The 24454-nt window shown below is 43.8% G+C and overlaps 2 protein-coding genes across 6 annotated transcripts; both read left to right on the forward strand.

The window, feature by feature from the left end:
- On the forward strand, positions 1 to 16424 carry dnajb5 (DnaJ heat shock protein family (Hsp40) member B5). Of its 5 annotated transcripts, XM_048242499.1 has the most exons (5): positions 1 to 63; positions 176 to 226; positions 2542 to 2797; positions 6026 to 6699; positions 13918 to 16424. In XM_048242499.1, exons 3-5 carry the CDS (start codon positions 2587 to 2589, stop codon positions 14149 to 14151), a joined length of 1119 nt encoding a protein of 372 aa, XP_048098456.1. In that variant the 5' UTR covers positions 1 to 63; positions 176 to 226; positions 2542 to 2586; the 3' UTR covers positions 14152 to 16424. The 5 variants fall into 5 exon arrangements, with proteins under 5 accessions (XP_048098456.1, XP_048098458.1, XP_048098454.1 ...); XM_048242501.1 differs by lacking the exon at positions 176 to 226 and having other exon boundaries at positions 27 to 63; XM_048242497.1 differs by lacking the exon at positions 1 to 63 and having other exon boundaries at positions 75 to 226.
- A 2655-nt stretch (positions 16425 to 19079) lies between these two features.
- akr1a1a (aldo-keto reductase family 1, member A1a (aldehyde reductase)) lies at positions 19080 to 24020 on the forward strand. Its single transcript, XM_048243431.1, has 9 exons — positions 19080 to 19135; positions 19915 to 20038; positions 20300 to 20419; positions 20691 to 20842; positions 21682 to 21877; positions 22686 to 22885; positions 23187 to 23259; positions 23599 to 23685; positions 23781 to 24020. Exons 2-9 carry the CDS (start codon positions 19955 to 19957, stop codon positions 23844 to 23846), a joined length of 978 nt encoding a protein of 325 aa, XP_048099388.1. The 5' UTR covers positions 19080 to 19135; positions 19915 to 19954; the 3' UTR covers positions 23847 to 24020.
- Positions 24021 to 24454: the final 434 nt, after the last annotated feature.

A 24454-nucleotide genomic window follows, 5' to 3' on the forward strand; every position in this document is an offset into this window, starting at 1 on the left:
CCGAATGGAGTTAGATGTCAGGCAAATTGCAAGCGGTAGTCAGCAAAGCGATTCTTGGACACGGTAAGGTCCCGGGCTTTTCCAATAAACGATTGTTTGATAGAAGTTTAGCATATAACCTATACTAACTGAGAAAATGGTTTTGATTTTGACTCAACTTGGTTTAAAACAAAAGGATTTTAAATGTAAGTTCCGTGTCATACACTGCTATGACAGCTGGATCGGGGTAAGATTTAACATTTAAATCAAAATTCCTCATTATTTCATGATCGTAAGTTCTCTCATTTTGTTTTCGTCTTGGCTTGAATCATGTCATTTTAAGTTGTACCATTTTCTGATTTGCTTTGTGGCATACAATTCAAAGTTCTCTGGTAACTTGTAGGCTGTTCTGTTCGGCAAGGCATCAGATGAACTTGCTGTGAAGTGAGCGACTACGGGGTGAAGCAGCATTGCAAATCAGTGGTGTTTGACACTTGTAAAAATGCGAATAAAACAGCCTGCCCTCGTTGCAGTTCAGGTTTAGTTTACGACATTATTTGATAGGCTGCGCTTGGCTCTTATTGTTCAGTGTTTGTTGGGTGGTAGATGGAGTCAGGCTGCATTTCGATTAAAGAAATTCAGTAGGCTACGGGATCATTTTGCCGGTTTCACTGACGTCACGCTGACCATTAGCGGGACTGTCACCGGTTATTCAGCTTTTGTGATGGCTTGTCGACTTCGTGACATCATTGATTTAGCGGAGGATGGCTGTAGGAGTAGGCAACCGTTTTAGACTTGAAGGTGTGTGCAGCCAGTGTGTGTGTGTCTGTGTGGGAATCTCTGGTCTGATGCGGAATACCAAGCACATTATCTGCTGACGGTACGGGTGAGTAGTCGACTATTTATCGTCTTCCATCTTTCTCTGTTGGCTTAATGATCTCGTTTTACATTGTGTCTGTTTGCTGTTTATTTGAATGAGACATTTCGATGATGCCTGATGTAGTGAGAGACAAGGGATTTTCCTTAGTCACAAAAGTAACTTAGCCTAGGCTATGTGCACAACATTTTCGCGGACGCTGTAGGGTATAGTAAAGCAGATGTTTTGTTGTTTTCAATCTCCGAACCACGGTGGTGCAGCTATCCTAAATATCAGCTGGATAGCCTAGCATGTGGTAAGTGTTGAGCTCAGCTGTAATGCTTCACTTCCTAAACCCCCTGCCTTTCCATTTGAAGCCCTTTGGTGAACAGGTAAAGGATGCTCATTCTAAATGCACGCGACTACAACTCCCCTCTTGACATAAACCATTCGAAAGCGAGTGGAAAATGGAAACACGTACTGTTCCCAGCTGTGTGCACATCATAGAGGGCATGGTTAAGCATTAAATTAGGATGACAGTTAGGTACCCAAGATAGGTCCAATTTGGCGCAAAAAGAAGGTGGGTAATGGGACCAAATTATAGAATTAAGAATTAAGCAAGCAAAAATGATTCTGTCAGTTTGAGAAGCAAACATGTTTAGCTTCCCTGTGGTCGACTGGAAGAACCGGGGAGTCATGTCAAAATGATGGCCAGCGAAAGAGATGTAAACGGAGAGGGTGGCGTATAGGCTATCATGTTTATCATAGGGGCTGCATGAAGGTCATAAGTTTGATTCTTGATGGGATGCTTACATTAACTCAAGTTGATTAACTTGACCATAGAAGTAACTAATGTCTGTTTTATTTATGCCTGTATACCCTACATCTTCACATCTCAAACATTCATTTATTTATTTGTTTTGCGTGTTTGTTTATTTACATCCATGTACATTGACAACATTGATTTTATATCCTCTGACTTGATAGAAATTAAGGGATATACTTCTTTCTTAATAGGCCCTACACCTATTACACCTACACCTGTTACAGCGCCATTACACCTATCTCCTGTGGAATAATTCCTTTAAAGTCACCTCTCTCTAAAATCTAAGCCTAGATCTTCAACTTGGCTCATTAGTGAATTATGTAGTTGAGGTTTGTGGTGCAAAGGTGTCTTTGGTGAAGTGCGCTTTGAGATGGGGCAGAGGCAGCCGGTAAAGTACAAGTACAGCCTCCTTAGTGTCAAAGGGTCTGAAGGGCTTGGATAAAACCGGATTGACACCTCGAAATTATGAATGAAACTATGAATTATCTACAGAGACATTTCACAAGACAGTAGTTGCTCAAGGAGTAATTGATCATGGCTCATTTGCCTGTAGATTCCCTTGGTAGTGTTACTGGTTTTGGTGCTGCCTGTGCTGTCAAGTTTTAGCCTCACAATGCAGAGTATCATGATCCAAATACATTTATAGATATATATTACATATACAGAACAATATAACACCTATATTGTCAGCATTTACTATTGAACCAATTCGAGTGAGAGTCTAAAATCATTATTGGTTATGCGACTGATCCCCATTCTTGTTCATTTAATTTTTTATGTGTTTTCTCACTCGCATGCTGTGTGTCGTTGTGTGCAGCTGTGTTGGATATCTCTGTTTTGGATGAGTCATCTTAACCTGTTGCCATGTTACATTTCTCAGCAAGCAAGGGTGCTTCCAGACGTTGGCTGTCTGTCCATCAAAGCCATGGGGAAGGACTACTACAAGACCCTAGGCATCCAGTCTGGGGCCAACGAGGATGAGATCAAAAAGGCCTATAGGAAGATGGCTCTCAAGTTTCACCCAGACAAAAACAAGGACCCCAACGCAGAGGAGAAGTTCAAGGAAATAGCAGAGGCATATGAGGTGCTGAGTGACCCTAAGAAGAGGGTCATCTATGACCAGTATGGAGAAGATGGTGAGTTTGCCACTCTGGTCTTTCATGTTTTTAATTCTCTATTGAATAAAGGCTGGTAATGTGGATAAAAAAAGACATTAATGATTCTAGGGTCCTCTACTCTTCAAATAGCTTTGGGGTATAAAATCGGGTACCAGAGGACAATACCATTCCGGCGAGAATGCAGAGTGCTCCTCAACTCCAAAGAGAGAGCTTTTGTTTTTTCTCCCCATATAAAGTCATATTTTCCAAGCTGATTTAATTTGAATGCTGAACTCAAATATTGGCAAGTGCTCAGGCTATGCTGTCACGGTGAAATTTTGCATGTGTGGCTCAGTCAAACAAAAACAAAAACAAGATGGTGGTGGGGGTAGTCGGAGGAAGACAAAGAGACATGATATTCCAGCTCTTGCCGATGGCTCACCGCTGGGCCCTGCGCCAGCCCCGTTTGTCTATCTTTAGTCGGTGCACAGCTGGAAAACCCAGCATTTCAGTTGGAAGCACACTAAGACGGATGCCTTCGGTGTCATAGCAAGGGAACCTGCCTTTGATTTGCACCTTTCTTAAGGAGCCTGTCGTTTTAAACCATTGGTTTTTGAAAAGTGAGTTGATGCTTTAAGTTGCAGCAAAGTTGCTTTAAGTCAACTGCAGCCAGCCAGTGGGTGTTCAGCATATCGCAGGGGGGCCTGACTAGAAAGAGCTTGGCTGAGGTGATTTAAGAATACATAACTGAGGGAAAATATATCATAGAGGAGGAAGAGGGGAAAACACCAAGATTGGAAGGGCCTATTCCTGGTCAACGTAGGACTCTATTATTTCACTATGACCCACTTACTATTTTAACAACCAGCTACGTCTTGCATATCTGTATAGCCTGAGTATGCTCATTTTCAAAGCCCTTGCAAAGCACTGGCTGTAATGCATTTTTAATCACACTGCTGTGTAGCGTCTATGCTAACCTACCGTGTGACAGCAGCAAACCTTACATGACTTTTGGTATTGCTCATATTTTTCTGTACTCGCCTTAAGCCTCTGAGGATGAGCAAATTATCTTCGTACTTTACCTCCAGTGGTTGATACATGACCAATCAGTGGTGGAGTGGTTGAGTGCGTTTGTCCATTCAGATGGCTGCCCTCACAGCTTACATTAAACAGACACAAGTCCTTAAACAGGGGCTCATTTTTAGACTTCTAACCTCATCCCGCTTTACAGGATGACGCTGTCTGGCTCTTCTCGTAGATCCGACTTGTGTATTCTTTCCGACACACATTTTTCAACGGACGGACCACTACACAGGCTTGGCTTTGGGTATATTAATAGCCGTTGAGGTAGGCTGTTTGTGTAGGAGAGCCCCAGCGATTTCCACTCCACTCAGTCGTGTGATTTTACTTTATTCCCATCAGAACCAAAATACAAAGAGAGGCATTTGGCAGTCCTTGTGGTGCGTCTGACACTCAGAATTGAAAAGCGTGGGCAGTCACAAGTCTCACCTAATGTGATGAAAGACATGATAATGCTTATGCCATTGTCACAGAGAACACATGCCTCTACCACAGAATATAGTCCTAGGCCACACAGTTTCACCATACTCTGTGGCCTAGGACTATTTACAATGTTGTGCATACCATCACTGATCATGTACATCTTAAACCTGAAATGAAGAATTCTGCAATGGAGTAATATTGAGTCCGACATCATGGAGCTCTAATAATCAGTTTGATATTCTTCCTCCTGTGTGCTTCAGGCTTGTCAAAGTGTTTCTGGGAATTAAAATGTCTCCTCTACACTAGTCTATTTCTATCGAAGCAACGAAGCCCAAGCTATGAGTCATGCATCACTGTGATTGGATAAAATCAATGACTACTGACTTAGGACATGACTAAGGTTAGCATGCCCTGTGGCAAAGAAATGCTGTTTGGGATTCCTTACAAGCACTGATAGTCAGTATTGGTGGTCATTGAATTAGTACTTTTTTATCTGTTCCTAATATTCTTTCATATTCATCAGATCTCTTTGGATAAAAGCATGTGATAAATAAGATAACCACATATCATTCATATGGAACCTCTGTCATATGTCAGGTTCATTTGCGTGACACTGCAGTGTGATACTTCAGGTAGATATTGGAGATGTCCGAGCTGCATGTCTGGTCACAGCTGGCTGTGATCCTCACGAGTGGTCCGGGGGCTTGGGAGAGTGCAAATACCAGCAGAGAGTGGAGAAGAGAGGAGTGGGGAAGAGAGGAGTGGAGAAGAGAGGAGTGGAGAAGAGAGGAGTGGGGAAGAGAGGAGAGGCGTGGTGGGGAGGTGGGGAGGGGATGGGAGGGGAGGCTGGCAGAGAGGCACTGCACCAGGCTTGGGTCCCTGTGGCGGCTGCACAGATGGTGCGGGGAAGAGGATGTCAGGACTCTTGTCACCCCTCTCGCCTCTTCACCCACCCAGTCCCTTTGAGTAGCCGTTGCTCATTAGAGCAGCTGAGGGCACTGCCCCAAGATGTGTCATCCCCTCTGTGGAGACGAGAGGGTTTCTTGAGGAGGTTCACACCACTGTAAATAACAGAAGTGAGTCTATGAAATGTTGACCTGCTATACGGTGAGCCGCTGCTGCCATTACAGTGAATATAGATTTTTTAGATTTTTAAAAAAAAAAGTTTTCTATATGTCCAGCGATGGAGTGTCCTGGCTCTGTATATTAAATCGGGATCAGTCAGCCATGGGCTTAAGTCTTATCAGCACTCAACAGAGCTCTAAAGCATAGCAGAGGCGACCCCCCCCCCATCTCCTGTGCGCTACCCTCCCTCCCGCGCCCCAGTTTCCATTAAGCCGGATGTGTTCTCAATCACTGTTGATGATTTTCACACTGCAGTGATTGTAGGAGAATTTTAACACCTCAATTTGTAGGACTGTTGAAAGCGACAGGGAGCCAAAAGACCTGAATGCAGGTTTGACCATTCTCACGAAAGGTGATGGCGCACTAGATGTTAATCCCAACTAGAACTAGAACTCAGTACATCTTCAGATTTTTTGCCAATTTCTCCAAACCATGGTTTCTATAGTAAGAGCCATATATATTAGCTATATCTTCAACATCTCAGTTACAAAATCATGAATTCTGCTAAAGTCATCTCTGCTGTAAAGCAGGAACCCTAGTCGGCTGTTATCTGTCTCCACACTGGTCCTCTGGCAGTATTATCTCAGGTACTATATGTGTGGGTGGGCTGACTAACCCTGATGTCTTGTCTCACTGCAGGTCTGAAGGCAGGCGGTGGCGGCTCCACAGGCAACTCAGGCAGCACCTACCACTACACCTTCCACGGCGACCCGCACGCCACCTTCGCCTCGTTCTTCGGCGGCTCCAACCCCTTCGACATATTCTTTGGCTCCAGCCGCACGCGCAACCACACGTCCAATGGCTTCAGCGACCACCACGGCGACCATCATCATGACAACGACATCGACATGGACGGCGATGACGACCCCTTCGGGCCCTGGGGCCACTTCGGCAGCAGCTTCAGCGCCTTCAACGGACTCAACGGTTTCCACCACAGTGGCGGCGGCGGGGGTCGGAGGGCGCAGCGGGCCGAGCCCCTCCGCGGCCGGCGGCGCATGCAGGACCCGCCGGTGGTGCACGAGCTGCGCGTCTCGCTGGAGGAGATCTTCCACGGCTGCACCAAGCGCATGCGCATCACGCGGCGGCGCCTCAACCCAGACGGACGCAGCATGCGCACCGAGGACAAGATCCTCAACATCGTCATCAAGCGCGGCTGGAAGGAGGGCACCAAGATCACCTTCCCCAAGGAGGGCGACGAGACGCCGGACAACATCCCCGCCGACATCGCCTTTGTGCTCAAGGACAAAGGCCACCCGCACTTCAAACGTGACGGCTCCAACCTCATCTACTCAGCCAAGATCAGCCTGAAGGAGGTAAGACACCTTAGGAAGGGTCTCGGGGGTTGAGCTGTTGCAGATGCAGATGCAGCAGTTTTCTGCCATTCTGAACCGTATGTGTTAATTAGTCAGTAATGACTCATTCATTCACTTTAGATGCTCATGCATTTCCTGGCCATATTGGGCATCATTTGCTTTGTTTGTGTTTTTTCGCTTGCCAAGATTCTATTTTCGGACATCTCTCTGTCTCAGCGGAGAGCTGAAGAGTAGAGAGAGCTTGTATAGTTGGGTAATTAGTGTAAATAGCAACTATCTAAGGAAATGTTTTGGTAAAAACAGGAAAATGTAAAATTATAGGACGATAGAGTAGATACAGTTGTATATATTGCCATACCAGTGTAGACTATAGAGTATTAGAATATAGGCCTAGATATATACTGTAGATTTACATAAGTGCAGGATAGTTTCGCAGTCATTTGACCTGACACCCATTTGCCTTGGTGTGTATGGAGTTTGTTTGGTCAGTTGGACTGTCTGATCCTTGGAATAGATTTGGTCCAGACACACATTACACAGGTTTATTATTATCACATCTCTAGAGCCTTGTTTGGCCTTTGTGTCAATTTACTTGGGGTAAACTTCCAAGGTCTGTTTTAGTCCTGTCCTGATTGTAGCCAAAATAGCTCGCCGACCTCGCTGACCACAAGGATGGGGAGGGGCCTTTCAGACTGATGTCCCCCTCAGACAGTGTATTGTTGTTGAGAGTAACTTCATGTGAACACATCTCAGTGACAAGTTCTGATGAATCACCTTGACTACACAAATGATCTCTCTCAGAATATGTAAAGAGAGTGTGGAGAGGGTTCACCAGGGCTTTAGCCCTTTTTTACATTAAACCAAATAAAAGATCAGATAGAAGACCTCCTATGATGTAAGGTTGTCAGCTGTAAAAAAACACATGTATGCACATGTGTTCTTGTAAAAATGCAAGTTGGTGTAAAAATAGATGTAACTGATACCAATGATTTACCAAGGCATTAAACATGATTTTGTGCATTAGCATCTAGTGTGCTAGAATCCTTTGTAATTTAAAGTTACCCAGAGGCAGCTGAAAATACCCTTAGCTAGCTCGCTTGATAAAGTGAGACACTAATCTCTGTAGTCTGAGTGACAGCCTCAGGTAAGTGGAAAGTTGCGTTCTTTTCTGCTCCTCAGCAACTTCTCAGCTCAGGTCTGTCTGTCCAGGCCCAGACTGCCTCGTCAGGGGTAATGTACCGTTCAGACCCTGAGTCAACCCTTCAAGCACTGCAGGAAGGAAGGGAGAGAGAGAGAGAGAGAGAGGGAGAGATGCAGTGCAGCAATGAACTATGCATTGATATTTGTGAGGCCCACCCAAGACCAATAGGGGCCCTAATCCCAGTCAGAGGCCCCCATTTTCCTCCTTTCCTTCCTGTCTAGCCATAGCCCCCGTTCCCTCGGTCCTCATCCATCATCCATCTGCTGTGGTGACCAGCCACTGGGGCTCTCAGTCTTCCCATGAGCACTTGGGGCTGATAGGCCTTGTGGCAGGCAGCACCGATTTACCCTCTGCCACCGTGGTGTGAGTCCACAGGAATCTCGTACCCCAGTGTCACCCGTGGCTGCTCGTGGAGACCGTCTCCGAGAAAGGCAAGGCCAGCAAGCAGGGACGGCCGCGGGTGGAAATTGTTGTAGTAGGGTGGCAACAGCCAAGCCTGGGACATTTTAAGCCGTGAGTTTAATTGCGAACTCTATTTAGGAGGGAACGTTATGCGCTGTCCCGATCATCACCTGAAATGGAACGCATATGGAAAGATCCTTAATCTTTGCTCCAATTAACATAATCAGGCACCGTTAATTAAAAAATAATTCAGAGGTATGACCCATTTTTGGTGCATAGTATGCTCATTAGTAGACTGACCAGCACTTTGATGTTTGCTACTGGGTAACCTTGAATTTTTGATTTGGCTGCTATTTCAGGTCTTGCATACTCGTAGAATGTGTAATCACACCAGTGCATTAGTTAACAGCAAGAGATATAGTTTTTACTGTTATGCTACCATTGTGCTATTATACTGTAGTGCACTGGTTATGTGGACATAAAAATAGGCTGATCTAGAGTACTTATATGGAGTACCTCTACCCTCAAATGTCACAATGATGCAGTATGTTGCATTGATAGCATTTGGCATTGCATTGATGAAAAATTGTGGCATTTATTCTTTTTCACTGTATGCCTCCTTTGAAATTCAGTCCCTTGAACGTGTGTGTGTGTGTGTGTGTGTGTGTGTGTGTGTGTGTGTGTGTGTGTGTGTGTGTGTGTGTGTGTGTGTGTGTGTGTGTGTGTGTGTGTGTGTGTGTGTGTGTTAACTCGGTTAGGCAGTAGCTTTGATGTGACTCAGCAGATAGCTGCTGTGCTGCTGCAGAGCCTCCCCGCAGCGCTTTCTGCAGGAGCGCCGACCCACGAGGCTCAGCCAGCACTGTGTGCAGCTTCCTCAGCTCGCTCCAATCTCCTTTACTCTGCTCTGCTCTGCTCTGCTCTGCTGCAAGACTGCGATGAGCTCTGACTGAGAGGGAAAAAGGATGACAGAAGGAGTGAAAAAATGACTCTCATTAGCGAGCTCACCAGAAATCTGGGAAGAGAAAACTAGAGGAAAGTGGAGATGACAGCTTGTTTTTGTGTGTTGCTGCATGGCATTGTTTGTGCCAGCGTGTCTCCGGATGCGCGGCTGTGGCTTCCGCCGCCAATTAGCTGCCTGGGACCATACGATTAATTTTAGCCAGCCGAAATTTCATGCCAACCGAGATCGTCTGTCGCTGCATGACATGGAATGACATTCACAACCTTCCAGATGGCCCACTGGTTTCCTCTGACTCTGTTTTGCCCTCCATTTTTCAAAAACAAAACACGTTTAAATAAAAGCGCTGACCAACATTTTAAGGACCTGCTGTCCTCGTGTCTTTTTTTTATGACCCAGAAAAACACCAGGGATCAGACACCCACCACCGACTGGCATCAGCGCCACAAATAGTGCCCGTATCAGTGGTTTGTGACTGGGAGTATGTGGAGTATATCCATAGAAAATGAGATCCAAAGAAAATGAGCCACCTCTTGGAACCGTCATGCAGGAAACCAACTGTTCTGCTGAATGCTGATGTGTATTTCCGCAAGCAGTCTGTCAGTCGGTGCTTTTCTGTTCACTTCAGGCGCAAGGCTCCCATCTGTTAAATTAAAGTTGAAACTTGAATATTTGTCCTTGTAAAGGGAATATTTTTTTGTACTCGGCACCCCTGGGTAACGCAAAAGTGTTTCACATATGAAAATACTCACACAAATGGATTCACAAGCTATTCCAACTTTAATTTAGTCATGAAAGCTTTCTGAGAGTGCTGAAAAAGAGGCATACTGTATCCTTTACCACCAAAAATGTCAGGGCGAGTCTTAAACACATTTAGATATTTTGAACGTTTTATACGACATGAACAGTTAGATTGTTAGTGTGTTTTTCTGTTCTGAAGCATTCCATGGATGAGAGATAAGGTGGCCAGGATTTGGTACTCTCATCATTGAATTCTAGGTGTTATACTCCCGATTTCTCTTGTCTTGTCAAAATCCTCTCTTTCATGTCCTGGAGTCACAGTCATTGAAAAAAAAAAAAACACAAAACAGTCATGTACTGTATGCACTTGCCGCCCTGCATCTCACTTAGAACAGAGCTGAGATTGCACAACCTGGCAAGCAGGTGATAAGCATTTTTGAGCTTTGCTGCAGTGTTTGCATCTACTTTAGATATTGTGAATTTCCACAGTACTGGCATTCTAGACAAAGCTCCAGGTCAGGTCCAAGGAGCTCCTGCCTGTAATTACAGGGAGATCATGAAATCAGAGACCCTTAGCAGACATACTTTTTATGTTCTGCTCTCAGTGTGATTTTTCTGTCTTTTGGGATTCCCAGTACAGCATGTGATATGATTAGTCCCACCTTCAGACTGTGTTGTGTACACTAATTTGCTTTTGTTCCTGGCGCTCTGCAGCTTTCCCCCGGACTTTTATGTCTTTTGTAATAATGTTGTTTATCTGTTCTTGTAAAGGATGTCGACAGTTAAATCAGATGAGGCCTCTTAAATTGCAATATAGCAGAGGCAATAATGGGCTCCAACTTTATTGCACCGGACTCTCGAGCGCGCCAGATCCCCTCATAAACAGCCGACCCACCCCAGCAAATGTCAAGTCATCTTTGACAATTAAGCTCTTTCTGGAGCTCCGCCAGCACCCCTCCATCTCCTGTCAAATCTCCGCTGTCTGGTCAGTGCAGCAACATCACCGTCAGGGCTGTCCTTGTTTTTTTAAATTAAAACGCTTCGTCTGTTCGTTAAGCGAGTGCTAATGGCCCAGAGGTTATTGCGCCATTAAAGCCAAATTCCCTCTCCCTTTCTTGCCATCCCTTCTCTCTCGTTGGCTGAGTGCACCATAGCACCAACCTCAACAAGCCTTTATTAACAAACCCTCAAGTGATTGTTGTCTCCTCAGATTGTGGTTTCAATCTCACTGGAAGACGGAGTAAGTAAAGCATAAGTATCTTTTGATCCAGTGAAGGAAATTTGGTCTCGGCATTTATCCCAATCTGTGAATTAGTGAAACACACTCAGCACACAGTGAACACACAGTGAGGTGAAGCACACACTAATCCCGACGCAGTGAGCTGCCTGCTACAGCGGGGAGCAGTGAGGGGTTAGGTGCCATTCCTACTGTTCGGGGTTCGAACCGGCAACCCTCCGTTTACAAGTCCGAAGCGCTAACCAGTAGGCCATGGCAGCACCACGCCGCTGTGTCTATGGCTGTGCGTGTGGCAGACCCAGTTTCCCAGCTAGTTGATGATGCCTGGGAAAACTCGGCTCATTGGCCCTGCGTGGCAGATTAGGCCATCCGAGGAGAAGGGCAGGAGCTCTCAGCTCAGTCCACTTTCCATGAATTCGCCTTCTTTCCACTGCCAGGGGCACAGGGGGATAGATGGGCAGCAAGAGTGAAGTCATCAGAAAGCCGTGCAGCACTCCTCCACCAATCAGCTGAGGCAGTTGCTTAGCAGGGCTCAACTGTCGGGCTACATTGATGTCCTGTGTTAACAGCATATTCAAGTTTAAAGACCTCTCTTATAAGCTTCAAGGCATCAAAGGTAGAAGTAGGTAGTTGGATACTGCTTTTTATTTTTTCCCCCATGAGCTGAGCTTTTTGAATTAAAAGCGGTGCCGCCTACTTTTTAAAACCTGATTTCACACCATCCGAAGTTTGTTTTTGTTTTTTTCAAAGATGAATGTTGCGTCAGTCACACAGGATGTTGTGCATAGGGTAAAGAACAAAGGATCAGTCTCTAGTCTCCAGGCCTTAGGCCTCAGATTGCCGCCTCTGTAACAGCACATCATCCTCACTGAGCATGGCTCAAGCCGAGGCTGCCTGATAAACCTGACAGCTTCTGCTTAGTCTGTCTGCCTCTCCACCCTCTCCATGTCCATGTTTTTTGAGTACTGACTGCCCACTACTGCTTACTACTGTTTTACTACTGTTCTACTATTGTACACAGCCTAATGTTTTCTCTACTGTTTTACTGCTACACTGTTTTTTTCATGCTATATTAGCACACATGATCAATGGCTGCGGTAAGGCTTCTGATACAATACTGAATGAATGAATGGCTATAACCCTATTACCTCAACCTGTTCTTGCACTGAAATAGTTTTTTATTTTACCTTGTCTACATTACACTTTACTCCCCTATTTGTCTATATTATTTATGCTGGTCTCTAGACCTTACTCTTGCACTGTTGCACTGTTGGACTACTTTTTGCACCTTCACCATGACACTCACTCACTCTCTTGAGCACCTTGCCAGGCACACATAACTAAGGACTATGGCTGGACTACTGTTTGCACATTGGACTTTCTTAATTTAACTTATATAGTGTATTTAGTTTTTGGCTGGACTACTGTTTGCACCTTCACCATGACACTCACTCCCTTTAGCACATCACCAGTCCTGGCCCTGTCACTACAAGCGTCTTATGCTTGATCACCCTCAAGCACATTGGACTTTCTTAATTTAACTTATATAGTGTATTTAGTTTTTAGTTTTCTTATCTGTCTTATCTTCTACTGTCTTTATTGTACAGTGGAGTTTAGTTATATGTTTATACTTACACTTATGTTTACCACTTCTGCTGTAAGTGCATGTTGTGTGTTATGTCTGTATGCTACCGAGACCCTTGAATTTCCCCTTGAGGATCAATAAAGTATCTATCTATCTATCTATCTATCTATCTATCTATCTATCTATCTATTTACGACCTCAGCTGATTCGAGCTTTTTGGAATAAAAGCGGTGCCGCCTACTTTTTAAAACCTGATTTGACACCATCTGAAGTTTGGTTTTGTTTTTTTAAAGATGAATGTCGCATCAGTCACACAGGATGTTGTGCATAGGGTAAAGAACAAAGGATCAGTCTCTAGTCTCCAGGCCTTAGGCCTCAGATTGCCGCCTCTGTAACAGCCCATCATCCTCACTGAGCATGGCTCAAGCCGAGGCTGCCTGATAAACCTGACAGCTATTTACGACCTCAGCTGATTCGGCTGTTACTTCATCAGCTCTGTGTAATGAGACCACCTGCTAAAATTAGCTTCCTCTGCACTCGACCACCTTCCATCAGCATAGACACACACACACACACACACACACACACACTCCCCTTACAAATACACACACATGTTACAGACATGGTAAAGTGAAAAGGTCTGCTATGTATCTTCCAGGCTTCCACATGTGCTTGAACATTCACATGGAGACTCCACTCATGTCAGTAACGCTCAAGAGAGAACAGTCACTAGCAGTCAGAATTGAGACGTGACTAATATCCTTAAAAATGGAGTTAAATGGTGGTATTAGAAACAAGTAAAATGTATTCATGAAATATACTCATGAAATGTACTCGTGAAACATTTGTAAAAATGGTGTAGCTATTTGTCAGTTAAGTTGATTAGTTTTGGAAGTTATGACATCATTGCAAACTTCTCGTTGTAATAACAAGATCAGTTGTAAAGACCCTACTTAAAAAGCTTTGGTCATAGTCCATGTACTCACCCTCTGTTTTCATTCCATGTACGAGTAGTATGTTGGAAAATCCCCACCAATGTCCAGTGCTGAACAGCTGTGCTCCCACTCTGCCCACCCCCATCCCACTCCCTGCAGGCGCTGTGTGGCTGCACCGTGAACATTCCCACCCTCGACAACCGGGTGATCCCGCTGGCCTGCAACGACGTCATCAAGCCGGGCACGGCCAAGAGACTGCGGGGCGAAGGCCTGCCCTACCCCAAGAACCCGGCCCAGCGCGGGGACTTGGTCGTGGAGTTCCAGGTGCGCTTCCCGGACAGGATACCTCCACAGTCTCGGGAAATCATCAAACAGCACCTGCCCCAGTCTTAGACGGGACTGCATTGGGATTATGTTTGTCTCGTCTGCTTTTTTAAAAATACACACAAACCTACACTTTCATAAACATAATGGCTATCTTTACACAGATGGTAATATATAATTTGAAGACTGAAACGGAGAGTGAAAGAATTTGCCGAGAGGAACCTCAGTTGTTTTTTCCCACTTTTTTTTCCCACAAGCGCTGTTTGTAAGCAAATAGAGATGGGTAGATGCTGGCTTACTTTTTTTTAATCCGGGACATTTTCTAAAGGATACCCCTTTTTTTATTTATGCTTTTTCTTATTTGACTTCAGGATAGGTTGGAAGGCAACCTCTCATTTTAAAAGCTAGTTGGATGTTCTGTTTTCGATCATGGATTTACTCAGAAGAAGCCTATAAGCAGGAGTGTGCTCCTTTTTTGGAGCTGACTCTGCCTTGGCTATTGAGTGATTTTCATTTTGTTCCCAGTCATGAAAAACATTACCAGTTCTTGTTATTATGACTACGTTCTTATCTCAGCCGATTTACTTTCTTATTCCAGCCCTCAATAAAGCGCATTTTGTGATAAAGCTACAGTTCATTTGCAGTCACAGCACAGGCAATCAGGACACACCAGCTGCATTAGGTGGTTACTTGATGAATTCTCAGAGCCCAAATAAAACAAGGTGCTTTTTTTGTGGCATACTGCCTTAACCTTGGGGTGCATACATGTACAAATCACATCTCACACTGTGTGAGTGCCTTAACTTGGCTGAAACCAGCATTCCTCTGATACAAGTGCTGGGTACCATGTCAATCACACAATAACTAAAGCAGAAAATCATTGTGCTAGGTGATTGGAAAACACTGACAATATATACAATAGCTATAATATCACAATCTAATCTTTTGCAGACACGAATGTCAACAGCCCCTGACTTCAATCTGTCAGATGGGCTTTTGTTGACAGGCAACATATGACATTATACTTTCAGTTTGGGCTCGAACCATGGTAACACTGAACACACTGTCATTGAGCATTCCGGAAACACTCCATGAGTTTATGACCAGACAGCTGGCAGGTTGCTGCCGTTAGCTCCCTGGTGCTTTACTAACCTATTGAATAATATGAATCATGATTTGTTGTATGAGAGTAAATTGCAAAGGCTTAATGACAGGGTGCTCAGCAGGAACTTACCTTATAAACACAACACAACCTTCAGTGCGCACACCTAGAACTTTAGCCTAATACTGCTGATTGCTTTGTTAAAAATAGGCTTACTTGCAGGGGTTCTGTTTGCTTCACACCACAACCTGGTGCTTGTCATTTCTACAAACTTTTGTTTTCATTTTTTTTTTAAAGGAGCTGTGAAATGGTGTTTGTATTAAAAACAAGTTTAAACAACTTTTATCTGAATTTGCTAAGTTTTTACCTGAAATTGAAGTTTCAGATGTTTGAAGAACATTTTCAGGACTTCTTTATAGTAATATACTAGTATACGTCTTTATACCATGAACTGGTCAAGTCTTGCTGTTGACACTGCAGTTGAGCCACAGGATTTCAGTAAGTCTGCTCTGGAGCAGTATGTGAAAACTGTTGCAAAAAGAAAGGAATAAAAAGTCACTGGTAGTCTGCATTTGGGTGGACCCTTGCTGCTTCATTTGTTTTGAGGCAGTGACTTTGGACGCAAGTCCATGTGTAATTATTTAAGCAGTCGTGTGGTTAATGTTCTGTCTCAAGTGTTGAATTTGGGACAGATGTTGGAGGGGGTGTCAAGTGGACATGTTTGATCAGGACGACTGGATCATGACTCAAATGTCCATCACTGTTTGGATGAACCTGGTAAAATATGGCAAAATTTCTCTTTCCCACATTTAAATGGATTTTTAAACCTTATTTCCCCAAAAAGACACCATGGAAGAAGACACTAAAGAGATGTGGAGGCCTGGATGCCCAAAAAGTATGCTTACAGTGACAGTGGCAGAACGTGTGGGGAAAGTTCTCAAGTGGAATGAAAGAAACTTTGATCAGAACTTTGTATGTCTTTCACCCATATCTGACCTGGAAGGTCTAATTTCATGAGTTTGTGTGATCATGGAGGATATAACGGTGAACATTGTAATGAGACAGAGGGCAAGTGGATGTGTTTGGGGACCCCTCTCTGAATGCAGTTTCGCTGTGGTATAATGAGAGTGAGTGAATGTCATTGGAAATCTTACAACCTTCAATAGTCACAGTGTGTATGTACCCCTCAGTGTTTGGTAAAGCATTTTACAGTGAAATGAAATAAACCAAAAATGTTGAATATTTTGGTATAATTATCTGTTGACATTGATTTCCAAGGGAAACGGTTTACTGTATCTGTTTCACTGTGTGCATGTCAGTTCCTTGTGGAGTGCTGCATGTCAGTTCCTAGTGGAGTGTTGCATGTCAGTTCCTATTGGAGTGAACAATAATATGTTGCGATGGCCATTCATATAACAAAAGATTGATTTTTAGGATGCTGTGGCTGTTCTAAACAAATGTTTCTCCCCTCCCAGAACCTGATGCACATATGCTCAGTGTGCCTTAGTAAAACGCTTTACAGAATAGAAACTATGACAAAATTGTGTAGCATTTCATTTGCTTAGTTGTACTGTAATGGTTGTGGAATTAGAATGTGAAAATTCTATCAGAATGCTAAGAAGGCCAAATGTGTAGACACAGTGGAAAAAGTGGAAAAGTTATTACCTACAGTGCACACACCCCCATACACCCTCCACTGCCCCCTCAAGTCCCCAGGGTCTAGTGTTCAGTGTTCTGGAGCTCAGACTCGGCTCTCGTCTCCAAGTGTGAATGGCACGTGTGATGTCATCGCCCCCAGTGGGAGTGGGCTGGGATATTAAAGCTGGCATCGGCTGGATTCCAAACCCACACAGCTGCTGTAATTAGGGGAGTGTGTGTGTGTTGGGGGCTTAGAGTTGTGATTTGACTGTTAGTTGTTGTGAAGAACAGTTTGCAGTCTTAATACCCTCTGCTGTGGTCTGCTGGTGAGTTCCAGAATGTTCTGCAGGCTTTCTACTGGGAGACCTACAGAAGTGGTGTCAACACAAAAAGTTGCTGATAAAATGATAAACCGCCCCCATCTGGCTATGCTCCATCATACCTCTCACATGCCTCTGCATTGGGCCACACTTTCCAGATGGTCTTTTTCCACTATTGTTTCTTGCCACTCTTTGTCTTTCAGTGTCATTTAAGGGTTTCTAACCTGTAACAACATGTGGTGCAACATGCTTAATTTAGTTCTATTCAAATTAACTGTGTCCAGCACAAGACATAATTAGAATAGATGTGAATGTGACATGAAATCCTGCACACATTTCTGTCTGTGTCCCAGAGTCTGTTTCTGCGGAGTCACTGTGTGCGTGAGGTACTTCCTCTGTGCTCCCGTGAGCATGATTGCCCTCTTGTGACCACAACACCTGCCAGTCTCATGATACCCATGGACATTACCTCACCGCTGGAAGTGTGAGGACCTGCTGGGACCTCAGGTGAAATTCATACTGACGACTTCATCTATTATATGTATAGTTATATATAACTAAATAGGTATATAGCTATATATCCACATATCCACATACAGTATGTATATATGTGCGTACATGTTTACTGTACATAGATATATGTAGGGTAGGGTCTGCATAAAAATAATATTAAGTTATTGGCCTTGTTTGTATAATGTGGGGTTTAGTGATCTAATCTAACCCTGTTCTTTTTCCATTGGGACGTTCTTCCCCAGCCACTTCTGAATGAGACTAATTACTGATAAGAGTCATGTGGACACTGTAAGCTGTTTGAGGTGTGAAGTGATCCAGCTCCTCTTGTCATGTCTGCATTTTGAAACCTGTGACTGCCTGAACTCAAACCAATCTGCTTGTTTGACCCACTCTACCTCACACTAACGAAAATAAATAAAGTGGGAAATTGAAGGCTGAACTGCCATCAACCAATGCACTGATCTTGTAATCATTCAATTCAGTCATGATGCACCATATAATTGCCTCAGGCCTATATAACACTGCTCACAGACACGGTAAAATGGCAGTGGCTGTTTGTCTGTGTCTGTCCAACACAATGTCAAAACAGGGAAATGGGATTTATGAGAAGCCTCAATTTCTCTGTAATGAGCAGTGATAATCTTGTTATATGTGAGGAGTCATTCCCATAGGATCCCACGGGTTTCGTCCCAGAGGCTGCTTGACGAAGCACAAAAACTTGTCCTACATCCATGGCTTTCCCTCTGCTTGGCTACCCTTGCTTCTGGAATGTTCCTTCAAGGCTCTAAAGAAGTTTGTTAGTGTGCAGGATGATTAAGAATATTTCCCCCTCGGCTGGCTTCATAAGGAGATTGAGTGGGTCCCAGAGTCTCTCACTACTACACACACACACACACACACACTCCAGTGTGACCAAGCATTCGATCAGTTGACAGTGTAATGTAGCAGCTCCACTGATGTACGACTTCTATATTTGTACAAGGGGAGAAGCACAACAGCTGAGCCAGTCTAAGGAGAATGTGCTCAGGGCTCCTTAGTCTCCTCAAGGTTTCAGAGGAAATCAACAATTAGCCCTTCAGAGGCCAATACCTCACTCACAAACAGTCCAAAGACCATTTATGTATGTGTACATAGAAACGCATCTGTTGAAATAATTGTAAAAAAATAAATGATCTAGAGATGAGTTATCACCAACATGAAACCATGGCAATGGATGTCAATTGAAAACCATTAGAATTTGTAATGTCTATTTTTCTGATGATACGTTCAATTTAAAGTTAAGTTAACCTCCAAGAGTTGATTAACCAGAGTTCTTGTAGATCTAGCTAATGCAGCTTTTGTGAGCTTGATGGTTACATTTTGGACAATTCCCACTCACTTTTAAGTAATAGATAAACTGAGACTTTGACCCCTGTCTATTTAAGGTTTTCATTGCACTAAGGGAGAGCGCTGTTGACTGTGGAGTAAGTCCCTCTGTACGGTAAGAACTGTCAGCTTTTTTATATCACCATATGTTAAGAATGTTATATACTTATGTATAAAGGATAATGGTGTCACTGTAACTAATGCACTTTGCATCTTGATTTTGTGCTTTTATCTTTGTGGCCAGCTTTGTAAAAAAAAAAAAGATCTGAACGGATTTCGCAACAGTCACTAGTAATTGGGAATATTGCATTTCCTGTGACAAAAAAAAAATGGAATTAAGAATAAATGGCGCATTACGATTTTATGAATCCCTCGGCCCTGTAGACTTTATCTAACTTTCAGATGCTGCTAAAAACTTCTGTGTTGCAAAAGTAGGACAGTGCAAATTCTGTATGCATCTCATTTGGTTTTCACACGACACAGCACAAACAGAGATGAAGGCTTTTGTTCCCCACCGCCTGTGGGACTGAAGGAATGAATAAAGGTCTGCATGTATGTTTAAGGTCAAAAGTGAAAAGTCAACATGTTCTAGCAGAGTAAAAGAGCAGTAATGGTTGCTTACACGCAATGCTTCTACTGCAGTTTCTATGTTATATGTTTTGTGTGTGTGTGTGTGTGTAATTGTAAATAGTTAAAAAGTTAATCAATCAAGACACCCACAATGAATAACACAGGGTGGCTTGTCATTATGAGTAAGTGCTATTGTGTTACTTACAGTAAGTACCTCACAGTCCTTGAGCCGGTATTGTCATTTCAAGGGCAAACCTGTATTCCTATTCATACTCGATTCAGAATAGCTGTCAGAAAATCTTTACTTTTGTCTTCTCTTGGCAGATAACTCAATGTGACACTGGTGGCACAACAAGGACCGACCATGAGCTGCACAGACGTCACACTCTCGTCAGGCCAGAGGTTGCCAGCCGTGGGCCTGGGCACCTGGAAGAGTAGCCCTGGGCAGGTCAGACTGCAGCCACTGGCCAAGATATACCTCACCATATAACTCATCCGTTAAACCCCAAGAGCGTCATCTCGGCAGCACCCTGCTTATTAAGCCTCATCAGTCACAGCTAAAGCTACTCCATACATGCCGAGCCGACCTTTATTAGCGTATGCCTGATGCCTTGGTGATATAAGTAATTGTATGAAGTTGATGGATGATGGTCATTTTTGTGGATGTGTGTGTGTGTGTGTGTGTGTTTGTGCGTGTATGTGTGTGAAGGTGAAGCAGGCGGTGCTGGCTGCACTGGACTGCGGCTACAGGCACATCGACTGTGCGGCGGCCTACAGTAATGAGCACGAGGTGGGGGAGGCTCTGGCTGAGAGAGTTGGGCCCGGAAAGGTAAGAAAATGTCTTCATTCTCTTAGAGGGGAAAACAGGGTATAGAAAAAGTTCTAAACCTTAAGGTTCTACTTAGACCAGGTTATTCGGTACATCTACTTAATGGGTTCTAGATGGCGGATATTGCGGCGAAGATAAGTATGAAATAAAGTACAGTAATAACCATATGGAAGGGGATAATTAGATGTGGCTCTAGTACAGGAGGTACCCAATCTGAATGCTGAAGAATGAGTAGAAAAGCTTTGTTGAGTAGGAACATGTTTTCCCCTAGTCCCTAAAGCGGGAGGAGGTCTTTGTGACCTCTAAGCTGTGGAACACCAAACACCACCCTGATGATGTGGAGGCCGCCTGCCGGAAGACCCTCTCCGACCTGGAGCTCAGCTACCTGGACCTGTATCTCATGCACTGGCCCATGGCCTTCCAGTAAGTGAACCTCTGAATCACCTGGATGGATAGGATTCTTCCTAGCTTTCCTGACTGGTTCTGTGTACAGATCATGTGATAGAATAGGAAACTACAGGATAGAGCAAGATTGGATGTTTGTAAAGGACCTGTGTTTTAGAATTGAAGTGTGGCCTTACAGTCCGCCTGAATTTTATCCTCATATGACTCAAACCTTTTGGTTGAACTTTTGGTAAGAATATAGATAAGGAACTTCCATAAAACAAACCATTTAAATAAAGCATTTGGGACGACAGTAGCAGAGCTTTAGATTAGATTAGGTTAGATTAGATTTCAACTTTATTGTCATTGCGCAGAGTACAAGTACAGAGACAACAAAATGCAGTTAGCAAAAAAGCATAAAAGTGCACAAAAAAGCACCTGAAGTGTAATGTGAAGGTAAGGTCTCAGTCAGAACACATCTTCTGAAAGACTCTTGTGGAATTAAAATATCAGCAGCTTTTGGAGTAAGTAACCCTGCTCTGTTTTGTCAGCACTAAAGCTGTGACATTTCCAGGCTTATCTCTATGCTGCTACTCAACATCCAAATGTGTGACTGTGACTGCCAAAAAAGGTGTTTCTTCACAAACCAGCCTAGACGAAGAATGACTAGCACTTTCAGCTAAACTATTTGTTACATCTGTTTAGAGACAACTCAAATATACGAGGCCAGCCATGTGGGTTCTCAAGGTTCCCATCAAGCTGTTTCAGTTCATGATGTCTAACATCGGGTTTAAGAGTTGTTGGGATGAGATGCTGAGATGTTGGTTCAAGATGGTCCAGATCTGGAATGACTCAAAATAATGTATCTGTGTCTCTAGGAGGGGGGTGGAGCTGATGCCAAGACAGCCTGATGGCACGGTTCGCTATGCAGATACCCACTACCGAGATACCTGGGTGGCCATGGAGAAGTTGGTGGACCAGGGCCTGGTGAAGGCTATAGGGTTGTCCAACTTCAGTGCAAAGCAGATTGATGACATTCTTAGCGTGGCAAAGCACAAACCAGTTGTGAACCAGGTACAATACTGTCAGTAGCCATTTCAATTTTATATCCTTCACAGATTTGTATGCTAATAAAACTATTGCTAACTAAACTATTTGGCATGGCACCCTGGCACGCTAAAAGTAAATTTATGAACTTCAATACATAACAGGTATTTTGGATGTCCATGTTTCTGAGTTACAGGGTATGGTCTGTGCCATAGATATAGTCTGTGCAATGATATATTGCAATATTATGTGCCATTTTCTTCTATACTGTGACTCATCATGTGTATTATGTAACATTCTGGTTCAGAGGAGCCAAAGGTACCCCAGACAGCAATCAACACTTTTGTTTCGACAGCGGCTCAATTTCTGAGAATCAATTTAGTTTTATGACAGCTGTTACATAAGAAGCTGTGTCTGAGCAGAGTGAGACATGGAAATAGCAGTTACACCAACAGTAGAAGAGCACTTCAGGTTTCTAAGCGATGGAGACACACTTGGTCTCATCGTATCGAAGTGGTGACTTCACCCTCTGATAGAAGTGAAATGTCAAAGCCATACAGTCATGCTACAAGCACTCCACCTAGTGAATCATTGCATTAGACATTCTGCCAAAAATAGGATTAGAAAACAGAACAAGTTATTATAAAATAAACTAAGTGGAGAATGGAGGGATTATAAGGAGATTGGAACTATTGCTAATTATGGAACTAAAAAATGGCAAGGAAGCCCTAAGTACGAAATAGCTAGAATTAGTGCTCACTCTGGAAAAGATAATACTGGTTTTGTGATTATGTTTGAACTTTGAACTTGCCTTCTCCAAACTGATCATTAAAAGGTGGAGTGCCACCCGTACCTGATCCAGTCAGAGCTGCTGGCCCACTGTAAGAGCCGAGGGGTGGCCGTCACCGCCTACAGCCCCCTGGGGTCACCTGATCGTCCCTGGGCCGCCCCAGGTGAGCCCCTGCTGTTAGAAGACCCACGGATCCTCACCATGGCCAAACACTACAACAAGACCCCAGCCCAAGTCATCATCAGGTGAGAGGACTACCGCTTCACATCTCTATGAGCTGGTATAACTGGTCAAGTAGGTTTTATGTGATTCCAGGAATACCCAGATAGATCAGAATTTTGATACTCATGAAGCACACATTTCTTTCGTGGCAAAAATCCCATGCTACTTCCCTGCTGCAAAATTACTAATATTAAGTGAATTAGGTTTAATGTTAGGCGACAAAACTGTGCCACAGCTCAGGGTTTCTCCCCACACTCAGCTGAGGTCATTAACAGTGAGTGTCCTGGCCAAATATTGGAGCTGACCTATTTGGTTCACTAACAGATGGCAGGTGCAGAGGGGAGTCATATGCATCCCGAAAAGCGTCACTCCGTCCAGGATCAAGCAGAACCTCGAGGTAACGACGCTGCACTCCTCATATTCAAATGTGCTGAATTCAAGGGCAGCTACTGTTTAAAAGGTCGATTAGCCCATTTCAAAGCAGACAGCCAAGAGCTGTTATATGCAAATGCTGTTCCATATTTAGCAAGCTGGCTTGTCCTACAACATTCACCCATAACACACACACACACACACTTCATTTACCCTTGGGAGAGAGGAGAAATAAGCATGTAATTAGAATTACCAGTAGGCCTGGTGTGCTTTTGGTACAATTTTACGATTTTTACAACTTTCTGTTGTTCTTGACATGAATTTGATTAGGCTTTTAATTGTTTATCATTTTGTACCCGTGAAGGTGTTTGACTTTGAAATATCAGAGGAAGACGTGAAGCAGATTGCCTCCTTCAATCGTAACGAGAGACTCATCATACCCACGATAGAGGTAAAGCCAATACTATATAAAATAGCCTGTATGTCTGCCATGTTAACACTGTTATGGATGGCAGCTGAGTTGTTGTTGGTTTACTCTCCTCACAGAAAGATGGTGTGAGGGTGTGGAGGGATGCGATTCACCCTCACTTTCCCTTCAATGATCCTTACTAACTCTCACCGAGCAACCACACCCAGGGAAGGACAGCTATGCTGAACCATCTTCTGAATTCCCCAGCTACTGCACCAAGCACTGAGAAGAGTGACATTCAAGTCTTGAGTAACATATACTGCATACTCAGCCTCAAGAATTAATAAATAAAAAAATATCACATAGCATTCACCTCATAATCTGTCAGCTGCATTTACTTCACTGTCTAGTACCACCACAGACTCACGTAGATCTCATTTATGTAGATATAATGGGTAAATATAAAATGACTTTACTGAAACAATGGAACACTGTAAGGGTCATTTGGACAAATAAGCCAAGCTATGCCAAGCTACACAACTGTCCCCATTCTGTCTGTGGAAAGTTCTAGAATCGCATGACCAGGCTGGTTGAGTGCTCACTTGTTTAAATGTGAGGCTACTCTTTACACAAGCCCTTTGGATTGTTTGGTTTAGAGACCACCTGGAACTTTTCAGCCTTTTCACTTTGTGATAGTGGACTTCTAGAACTCAGCTTGGAGAAAGCAACTACTACAAGATGGCCACAAGGCATCAAGGGTGACATCCAGTGGCCAAAGGCAGATGTAGCTTTCACACGTTAAAGATGGCCA

The sequence above is a fragment of the Alosa alosa genome, chromosome 5 (genome assembly GCF_017589495.1).
Source record: "Alosa alosa isolate M-15738 ecotype Scorff River chromosome 5, AALO_Geno_1.1, whole genome shotgun sequence".
Classification (NCBI taxonomy): Eukaryota; Metazoa; Chordata; class Actinopteri; order Clupeiformes; family Clupeidae; genus Alosa; species Alosa alosa.